General features: G+C 33.0%; 1 protein-coding gene across 1 annotated transcript; it reads right to left on the bottom strand.

Annotated features, from left to right (window-relative positions):
* Positions 1-959: 959 nt before the first annotated feature.
* On the bottom strand, positions 960-4,826 carry PSKR1 (phytosulfokin receptor 1). Its single transcript, XM_028228475.2, has one exon. It carries the CDS (start codon positions 4,350-4,352, stop codon positions 1,239-1,241), a length of 3,114 nt encoding a protein of 1,037 aa, XP_028084276.1. The 5' UTR covers positions 4,353-4,826; the 3' UTR covers positions 960-1,238.
* Positions 4,827-11,730: the final 6,904 nt, after the last annotated feature.

Raw genomic sequence — 11,730 nt, 5'->3', positions numbered from 1 at the left:
CAACGGAACTGCAAAGACCCCTAGTATTATGAATCAACATGAACCAATTTTATTTGGCTAAAACTACAAATTCAATTTTTTTTTCCTAACTTTTTCTGTCCGTTATGATTAGATGATTCCGAAATTTAAATTAAAAAAAAAGAGAGTTAATTTTAAAAGAAATTCACTAAGACAAAAAGAAGTCAAATTTTATAAATAAAATTTTTTATTTTCTTTTTTTTTCCTGGACTTTTCAAAAACAGTTTTTTTAGGTTTTTGAGATTGAAACTAAAAAGTAAAGAAATACATAGTTTAAAAGAAGTTCATTAAAAAAAAAAAAAGCCGAAAAAAAAAAAAAAAAAGAAAAGCCGAAAATATGCATGAAGAACAAGGAAAAAAAAAAAAGAGCAATGGTAGAGGGCCCAAATTTTGTGGCTCAAATGTGGCTCAAATGGCCAAAACGACGTCGTTTTGAGTACAAAACAACATCAAAATGGCCAAAACGACGTCGTTTTGGCCATTTGAGCCACATTTGAGCCACAGAATTAGGGCCCCCAAACATTTTTCAAAAAAAAAATTCCAACCTTTTCCAGTACACACAGATCTGCCAGATCCGTATTGGCATGCACGCGGATTTACATGGGTAAAATCATAATTTTGCTAATTTATACCATATTTTAATACATATTTTCAGTAAAAAATCAAAAAATTATTCCAAACAATCATATTTTTTCTCTATTTTTTTAACCTAAAAGTAAAAAAATACACTTATATAGTCATCTATATAGTTCCTATAAAGAAAAATAAAAATAAGAGTCCACCCCCAACTCAATGGCTACAGCAGATATTGTTTACAGAGAAATATATATTATCAAAAAGAGTGAATATGGTAGGTAATCAAAGTGCAGAAATATTTAGGAAAAAAAAGCCTTCCCTTCTCTGTGAACTATGTACTAACACAAAAATAAACAAAAGAAAAGTACAAAATTTCTGGGAATTTATTTTATACATGTTTTGAGAAGCAAATTTCTCCTCAATGATAAAGAAACTACTAATATTTTTAAAAGTAAAAAAACACTTGCAAGATATCTGTTATTGTTGCTCATGTTAGACCCTTCCCAAGTACTATTATTTATTTTGCTAGGTATTTACATCATATGCAAATTCAAGATACAAATTCTCATATGTAGAAGCAACAAAATTTCTAATAAAAAAAGAAATGAACAATACGATTTTTCGGGCATATAAGATTTGCATACTCACACATTGGGAGGAGGGAAGATGTCAAGATCAATGTTGTCGAGCCAAGAAACCAGCTGCTCAGTAGAAGGCCGCGCTTTAGGGCATTCGCATAAGCAAAGGCAAGCGATCTCAAGAACACACAACATCTCCTTACCATGATCCTTGTCGTAGATGAAGGCATCAAACACCTCACTTTCCCTTTTCTCCCTCTTCATTTGAAATACCCACGAGATCAAATTCCGGCTTCCTTTAGGCTTGCAAATATCCATTGGCCTCTTTCCGGTGAGAAGCTCCAAAAGGACAACTCCAAAACTATACACGTCGCCTTTGTAAGTTGCAACCGAAGCTTGGCCATACTCGGGGGGAATGTAGCCTAACGTCCCAACAAGATCGGTAGTGACATGTGTGTCATATGGAAGTATGAGCCTCGCAAGACCGAAATCGGCCAAGTGAGCTTCGAAATTCTCATCTAGAAGAATGTTACTAGACTTTATGTCTCGGTGAAGGATATGGGGCTCGCACGATTGGTGCAAGTAAGCGAGCCCTCTGGCCGCCCCTTGAGCGATCTGAAGCCTTGTGTCCCAATCAAGTGAGGAAGGCCCATCAAGTTTCTCATGTAACCAATAATCCAAACTACCATTCGCCATGTAAGAGTATATCAAAAGCCGGTCGTTTTTATAGTTACAATATCCTTGCAGAAGGACGAGATTCGGATGTTGAGCTCTAGAGAGGGTTTCAACTTCGGCTCGAAATTCTCTCTCCATCTGACCGTACTCACCAGAGAGCCGTTTGATAGCAACTTTCCTACCATCAGGAAGCATGGCTTTATAGACCAAACCGAAGCCCCCACACCCAATTATGTTCGCTTGATCAAAGTCGTTAGTAGATGTCATCAAGTCATCAAGGGAGAGCTCTTTACTGTTGTCCTTGTTTTGGAAAAGAACCACTAATCTCGATCCAAGTTCTTCCAAATCCTTCTTGTTATCATCGACATCCTCTTTTTCAGGATCAACCTCTTGTCGCCTACATACCCGCAAAACAATCGAGTACATAAGAGCAAGAAGAAAAATTGTCCCAAATCCAATCCCAACAGCCATTCCAACAATAACCCCTCTCCTGTTTGACTTACTAGGAGAGACTCGAGGAACTTGATTGCTAATCGGACATGGGGAAGAATGTTCACCACATAGACCTAGGTTCCCTTCAAAGCTTGAGTTTGGAAAAGTTGGAAACTGCCCTCCAGTAGGGATTGCCCCATACAGTTGATTGTAAGCAACATTGAACTTCGACAGAAAAGTGAGATTTACCAATGAAAGAGGTATAGTTCCAGAGAGATTGTTATGGGACAAATCCAAAGACTCTATGCTCGTCATTCCTGACAAATTCACAGGAATACTTCCAGATAAATCGTTGCATTTCAGGTCCAAACAATGCAACTTTTTCAGGTTCCCAAACTCGGGCCAGATGGGTCCGGTGAGAAAGTTATTGCTGAGGGCAAGTGTTGGTGGAAAGCTCCGAATTTGATTATACTGCAACCCTCTTCCGCTAATGTTTCGTTTCACGAAAAATGGGAATGGGTAATCCAGAGAAGGGTCTTCCAGTGAGACATCCCCGGAGATGAGGCACCCTAATCCAGCCAGGTTCTTCGGTATCTCTCCGGTAAAAGAGTTGTTCGACAAGTCAATGTAAAACAAAAACTTAAAATTACCCAACCATGGCGGAATTGTTCCATCCAATTGATTCCATGATAAATCCAACAACTGCAAATTTGTTAATCCACTCAACCACTGGGGAAACACACCAGTGAGTCTGCAATTGGCAATAATGAGAGCCTTCAGACTTTTAAACCCTAGACTAGGATAGGAAGGCAATTGTTCATCATGAAAGTTCAAGGTAAGAACCAAAGTAGTCAAGTTCTGGCAATGCTGCAAGATATCAAGGGCAGCTGAGAGGTTAGAAATGCTTGAATTCGATACGGAAAATGAGGACAGGCCATGAAAATTCCTAAAGCTTTCTGGGATTTGGCCAGTGAAGTTGTTTCGCGCAAGATTAATTGTTTTCAGGTGCGGACAGAGTGGGAGATAATTGGGAACTGGCCCGGTGAACTGATTAGTGGCTAAATCGAGCGATATCAGACTGGTCATTTCGGAACAATTCAAACGAATTACACCATTCAGAGAATTGTTTCTCAAAACAAGTGAAGTGATGGACCTAGAATTCGCCAGAGAATAGGGAATTCCACCGGAAAAATTATTGGATTGAGCATAAAATTCTTGTAACTTTGTAAATCTATGAAAAACATCAGGAATAGGCCCTGAAAAGGAATTCAATGATATATCCAAACGAACAAGATCAGAGAGATTACCAATTCCAGTGCTGAGCTGACCCGAAAACTTATTATCCTGAAGACCCAACTGATTCAATCTCGGTAACAAGAAAATATCCTCCGGTATATGTCCGGTGAGAAAATTTTCACCGAGACAGAGGTGTTCTAAGGAGCTGCAATTCCCAAACCCAGATGGAATTCCACCAAAGAAGTAATTCACAGCAAAATCAATGATCCGAATTCGAGTCGAATTTATACAAATCTTCACAGGAACCGAGCTTTTGAATGAATTATAAGAAATGTCGAAGATCTCGAGAAAAGGGAGGTTGAAATTCATCGGAATTGAACCAGAGAAATCGTTTTTGCTGAGGTCGATGACTTGTAGATGCGGCATTTGAAACAGAGATGGAGGAAGAGAGCCTCGGAGGAAATTGTTTGAGAGGTTTAGGGTTCTGAGTTGGTCTAAACCAGTGAAAGTAGTTTCGTTGAGTTTGCCCGTCAATCTCTTCCGTGAGAGATCCAATTTCACAACCCTACCAGAATCGATAGAATCGTTGAGAAAACCAAGAGAAGAAGATGAATTGCAGGTGATTCCTAACCAATTACAGCAATTAGGGTTTGTAGAAGTTGAATTTGAGCTTCCCCAATCATTAAAAGTCCCTGAATCTAACCCAATCAAGAAACTCTTTAGTGCCTTGAGATCGTTCGAATTGCAAGTCAGGTTTTGGGAATTCGAAACCTGAACTTGTGAAGAGAACACAAGAAGGAAAATGAAGATAACCCACAATTCCAACACAACACCCATCTGAAAAACAAGTCCTAGAGAAAGAAAGAGGAGACAGATAGATTAATAAGGGGTAAAATCAGGTTCTGGAAGAACTCATTTGGTAGAAGATGAATTGTTATATGGGTTTGGTTAGTTTCAGCATTTTTTTTGGTTCTTGAGGATGAAAGAAAAGATAAAGAAAGATGGGTTTTTTTGGGTTTGTAGAAACAATCAGAGAGGAAAGAGAAAAGCAAGAAGGAAGGTAAAGGAAAAGACAGAGAGAGCACTCTGAAAGAGAAATAGATGAGAGAGAGAGAGAGATTGTGGTTTTGACTTTTAAAAAAGGCAATGTTGGACCAAAGAACGTTGCTTAACTTTCCTTTCTTTGAGTTGTTGCAATTACAGAGTAAATAGTTGAACAGTTGAGAGAGAGAGAGAGAGAGAGAGAGAGAGAGCAAGTAGGCAGTCGGGAGTTGAAAAGAGAAGGGGAGAGATTGTGTGATTCATGTGATTGTGAAGTGTCTCCCCTTCGCTGTCTCAGTGTTTAAGAGAGGAATGGGTTAAACCGGGACTGGCTAATGGCCCGTTAAGTAGAGTGACGAGAAAGTAACTTAATAGATTATAATATATAATTGCGAATATAAATTGATAATTTGTTTAGTGTAGTTGTAAAATTATAAATTTAAGTCGCAGAGTAGTGTTTAGTAAATAAGTTGTAAAATAGATTTTATTGTATAATTGTCATTTTTACTCTTATAGAATATAAAATTTGTGATTTCATTTATAATACATTTTTTTTTTCTTTTTTCATTTTATTTTATTTTGTTTTTCACCTTCTTTTCTTTTCTTTTTTAATTTTTTTTCTTCTCTTCTTTCTTTGTTAATTTTTTAAATTTATTAATTCATTAAAATTAATATTCATGTTCTAATTTATATTAATGTTGTAATTTCGTTACATATTATTTTCATATATTCATCAATTTTTCATCAATTTATCAATTTATATTAATGTATTAATTTTTCCAATTTATTATTATTATTATTCATTTTAATTATTTTTAGTAATATCTCATTTTTTCTTTATATTAATGTATCATTGTTATTCTTTATATTAATATATCATTATTAATTTATATTAATGTATCATTATTATTCTTTATATTAATGTATCAATTTATATTAATTTATCAATTTACATATATTCATCAATTTATATTAACGTATCAATTTTTCCATCAATTAATATAAATTACATATATTCATCAATATTAATTTTTTTCATCAATTATTACATAAATTACATATACTAATATTATCAATTATTATTAATTTTTCCATCAATTACATATATTCATCAATATTCTTATTAATAGTATCAATTAATATAATTTTTTTTTCATTTTTTCATTTTAAATTAATTAGTCTCAATTAATTAGCATCAATTATTATTTTTTATTCATTAATTATTTTGTTTTTTTATATTAAAAAAACACTGAAAAACCTCAAAAAAAAAAATTAATAATGAAAACCCTAGCTCCGGCGGGATGAACTGGCGCTAGGGTTTCATTCAGATCCACAGAAGGAGCGAGAGAGAGCTAGGGTTCAGATCGCGATGGTTCATCCCGTCGGCAGCTCCTTCTTCTCCTCCTCATCTCACTACCGGCATCGATCGCGATGGTGCAAATCGCGATGGTAGATCGCGATGGTTCAAATGGGAAACAGACGGGTTCACGTCGGGGAGAGGGAGACAGACGGGATCGCGATCACGAAGAGGGAGACAGACGGGTTCGCGAAGGGGGAGAGACAGAGAGGGTGAGAGAGAGAGAGAGAGAGAGAGAGAGAGCTCGGTGCCGAAAATCGACATGCTCGTTGGAAATCGCCCTAGCTCGCCGGAAATCGCCTATCTCGTTTGTGTGAGAGAGGAAGAATGAGTGAGAAATGGTTTATATACATGGCACACTTGTAATTAGCATCATTTCAGAAGGGCATTTAAGTCATTTTAATCCTCCCATTTCAGCTTCCCGTATAAGCTGAATCAAGAAGCACCCCTTGAGGTGCTTAGAAATTTAAGCTAAAAATAGCTTAATAAAAGCTATAATTTATCCCTTTAAATTTTACCAAACACACCAAAATAACTTAATTTAAGTTAAAAGCAAAGCTGCTTTTAAGTGCTACCAAACAGTCCCAATGTCAGTCAAGAATGGGTTAACGGGTGGGATCGTGGATGGAGATGGTACGCGGGTTCTGTTTGTACGGTGTTGTTTTGAATTTATATAAGAATTAACTTAATATTAATATATATTTTTTTTATTTCATGTTATTATGTTGTGTTGTTTTTAATTAGTGTCTGGTTCATATTGTGTTAACACGGTATGTCAAAAAAATTTACTACTAACTATATGGTTTGGATCCAACTTTTGAGAGAATAATTTGGATTTGGTGAGTCTGTTTTGAAGTCGATTTTGATAATTCAGTGAATTTAATATTCGTTAAATAGAATATTCATGTAAAAAATTAAAATAATTAAACATCGATAGTTATATATTTGGATTACATTTGTATTACAAAAAAAATACATGACTTAAAATTATATTTATCGTCTATTTTTTAAAGATAAAAATGATTTAATCACATAGCTACTAATACCTAATTATTTTGATGTTTTGCATAAATATTCTATTCAAATCTGAAAAATTGAATGATTTAAATTATCGAGTTTGACCACAAAACGGGCCATAGAACCCAACTACTCCCGTAAGTTAGATGACCAATTTGAGAGAATTCAACCATCAACTCTTAATTGAAAATATCACATGTATAATTTGAATACAGTGAAATCAATTTCTAATAAATGAAATTATTAATAGAATTATTTAATTTCAATTCAATTTTATTTTTTTAATTTACCAAAACTATATTATATTATTATTATTTATTAGATTAACATTTAAGTCCCACGACACCCCCCCCAATAAAAATAATACTAAAATATATAACTAATTTTTTATTAAATAGTTTATCCGTGCCAATTTTATATTATACAAGTTTGACACTAATTTGACTTGTTTAATATTCGTGTTATCAGATCATGTCATATACGTATTCGTATAGAATATGGTCAATCTTAATCCGCTAATTTTATATACAATTCAAGTCATATTATCATATTGTGTCAAAAATTTTAATTCTTAGTAGTGATTTTGTCTCATTCTATCCCTTCACATCTACTCTGGATTATATTTATTAAATATATTTATATATATATGTAATATATAAAATAATTTAAAAAATATTATAAACCTAAAATATTAAAATATTACATTTAACATTTATTTTAACTTTTTTATTTCTTATTTTACATTATTTAAATCACATTACTTATAAAATAGAGAAAATTGGTGAAAAATTGTCTAAAGCATTAGGTCCAATGAATTTTTTGTTGTTGTTGTAGTTGTTGGTGAGAGATTCATACTTTATGAAATAGTTATGTGAAAAGTCTTGGAGGACATTTTGTTTTTAATTTTACCCCTTGATTTTTTTTATCTGTTTGACTTTTTGTTTACTATCTGTTCAAATTTATATCTATCTGGTCAAATTATTTTCTATCTGTTCAAAATTTTTTGTCTATCTGTTTAATTTAATTTTTTTTGTGTGTAAATTCTCTATTTGTTCAAATGTTTCTATGTAAATTTTCTATTTGTCCAAATTTTATTTGTGCAAATTTCTATCTGTCCAAATTTTATTTGTGCAAATTTTCTATCTCCTCCACCTCATCATTTGATCAATAGAAGAACAAATTTTATATGTTTTTTTTCCCCTTATTTGTACAAATATCTATTCAATTTTTATAATCTGTTCAATTTTAATATTTTATCTGTTGAAATATCTGTCCAACTTTTATTATTTGTTCACTTTTATCAAATTTTATCTGTTGAATTCAAATTTGTTTATATGTTTAAACTCTATCTACTTATGATTTTTTTAATCTATTGAATTCAAAAGATATATATGTTAATTTTTTGAACAGATCATGGTTTTACCTGTTAAAAAGCTATGTAGAAATATCAGAGCCTTTTGAATAGATCAGAGCGAAATGAGATCCCTTATCTATTTAAAACTAATTGTAGAAATCGTCTATCTATTGCAATTTGTTCCATCAACAACAACAATAATCAACTAAAAAAAAAATAGATACCTGTTCACCAGATCTACAATAACAACAACAACAACAACAACAACAACAACAACAACAATAATAATAATAATAATAATAATAATAATAATAATAATAAGAGATCTGGAGAGAGAGAGAGAGAGAGAGAGAGAGAGAGAGAGAGAGAGAGAGAGAGAGAGAGAGAGAGAGAGAAACCTTCAAACAAACCTGATGGAGACCACCCCCAAGCTTGATGGTTTGATTGGCCGTACTTGAGAGGTTAATAACCAAATCCCTTGGAACCTAGACACATTCAAACACATATATCTATATGTGCATATAAATATATATAAATTGTATATTATACATATATACAAGGTGTATACAAATATAAAGGAGTCAATGTAACTACACACAACGGATTGATCGACAAACAAACAAACAAACATGTATATCTATATCAATGATGCTGATGAAAAGTTGCTCAATCGGACGGTTCAAATAGAACTTAAATCTTGTCGCGAACTTAGATCTTGCCGCCATAAATGAACGAAACTCAGGTCTCGCCGTTGTAAGGCCGAAAATGGAACCGAAGGTGTGAGAAAGGTCCAGATCCACCACAAATCTAAAGAGAGAAGAGAAGAGTTGAACTATTGACTATGAAGCATGGGTACTTCGAAAAACATGTTGTACCCGTACCAGGTACTTACCGGCGTATGGTACCTCGTATGGTACTTCTGCATATGTACCGAGTATACAAAACACGTACTAAAATTTTTTCTTCTTAATTTTTGGCGTATCCAGACATACATAGTTTATACAAAAGCCGTACTGTACCTCAGTTGAAACAATATTTTCTACTACAGAAATAAAACTCTTTTCACTAGACTTCTTTTTTATTTTAAATTTTATGCTTAGTATGAATTTAAAATTAAATTATAGTTTGTAAGTTATTTAATATATTGACATTTAATTTTGATTTATACCTTCACTTTTGGCATTAAATATTAATTATAGGTTGGATCTTAACAAATTAAATCATTTAATTAATTTTTACATTACTCTAAATTAAAAATAAATATTTTTTTACAAGCGTACCAAGCCGTATCCATATCCTGCTTTTTTTGGATTTTACAGTATCGACGTATTCATATCATACCAGTACCAATACTCGTACTCGTACCCGTGCTTCATAGAGTAGACAAACGAAGTCTATATCTAAGATCGATGGTGCTTTGATTGATGACGGTGGTTCTTCGATTGACGATGGTTGGTCAGTCGGCGGCACGATAATGACGGAGGTAAGAAAGTGAGGAGAACAGAGCTAGAGAGAGAGGGTAAGAAAGTGAGGATAAGAGAGCTAGAGAGAGAGGGCAAGACAATGGGTTTGTTTTGGCAAGGATGTCGACAGGGATAGCAGCACGGTGGTGGAGGATGGCGATCGCAGGCTGTTAGACTTATTTATTTTGATGATTTGTTTAATTATATTTTAATTTATTTGAAAAAGAAAAAAAAATCCAAAATTTATTTTGATGATTTATTTAATTATGTCTTAATTTATTTGAAAAAGAAAAATAGAATCCAAAATTTATTTTGTCCCATTATTTCTCACCTAAACGTTTATCCTAATATTGTTTGAATGTATTTAATATTTTCTTAAATTAGGAATTCATTTCAACCCAAAAATGATGCCCAAACCAAAGGTTCAAACAGCCCAGCACAACAGCATGCCAAAAGGTTCAAACAGCCCAGCACAGCAGTAGGCCAAAAGGTTCAAGTGGAAGATATTTAAATTAGTAATGATGGAGTGGAAGATATTCAAATTAATAATGATGGAGTGGAAGATATTCAAATGAATACAGAGGCTATAAATTCAAATGAATACAATGGCTACAAACGGCTATAAATTCAAATGAAAACAACGGTTATAAACGGCTATAAGTTTCATTATATATACCAAAGCCTTTAATGTAAACAGGTTACAAAAAAAAAACCAAAAAATATTCTTTGATTTATAATCACTCACATCTATTCTCTGAAAAATTCTCTGAGAAATGTTCTTTAATTTTTGTTTACATCATCTTTCAGAAATTATACATTGAGACGTATAGCTTTAAACCCATCTTTCCTGTGTGAGGTTTACAGAAAAACCAGAGCTTTATTTTTATATCTATCTTTGAGAGATAATACTTGTAACTTTCTATGAAAGTAAAAACACATTCTTTTCAACCTTGTAAGAGTGTAGTACACTCAATGTTCTTGACTTAGAAAGTCTGTGTAAAATCTGTGAATGATTGCTTTATTTGTGAAAAGGTTGCTAGCACCCTGTGAAACTAGAGAATAGTGGAAAATCTCAAGTGAAGCTTGAGAAGTAGACGTAGGTCGAGTTAAAGCCGAACAACTATAAATTTGTTTGCCTCCATCTCTATTATCTGTTTATTTTATTTAAATTGCCATAACTATATTTCATGTTTTTATTGTGTTAAAATCATTAATTGACATAGTTGTTAGAACACTTGTTTTAATTATTTTTATTTCATCAACTATATTTATCTATTGTGCTAGTCATAATTTTTATTAGGGTATTATTATTTTTATTTGTAAAAACTTAATTCACTCCCTCTTAGGTTGTCTTTTGGGTAACAATTGGTATCAGAGCCTAGACTCTTGTTTTAGATTTAACTATCTGGGAGTTTCGATCCATGGCAACCTTAGCTGAAGGATAAGCCACAAATAAGCTGCCATTGTTTGACGAAAACAACTATAGTCATTGGAAGGATAAGATGACCCTATACCTACAAGCCACTGATTATGCCATGTGGATTATTGTCACAAAAGGTCCAAAAATTCCTACCAAATTAGTAGACAATATTAGTGTACCTAAAACTAAAGATGAATGTGATGAGAGGGATCATAAATTATTGCAAGCCAATGCTAAAGCCAAACTCACTCTTGTTTGTGGATTAGACTCTAAGGAGTATAATAGAATTTCAAGTTGTGATTCGGCAAAATAAATTTGGGACAAACTTGAGGTAACGTATGAAGGTACAAACCAAGTGAAAGAATCTCGTATTGATATGTTTGTTCATAGTTATGAATTGTTTAAAATGAACTCTGATGAATCTATTTCAAGTATGTTTACTGATTTACTGAAATTGTAAACTCTTTGAAATCTCTTGGCAAAACTTATACTAACAGTGAGTTGGTGAGAAAAATTCTTCGGTGTTTACCAAAGAATTGGGAAGCAAAGGTCACGGCCATTAT

This window comes from Camellia sinensis, chromosome 11 (assembly GCF_055761805.1).
Source record: "Camellia sinensis isolate YWXY chromosome 11, ASM5576180v1, whole genome shotgun sequence".
NCBI lineage: Eukaryota > Viridiplantae > Streptophyta > Magnoliopsida > Ericales > Theaceae > Camellia > Camellia sinensis.
This window is presented reverse-complemented; position numbering and strand designations above follow the sequence as displayed.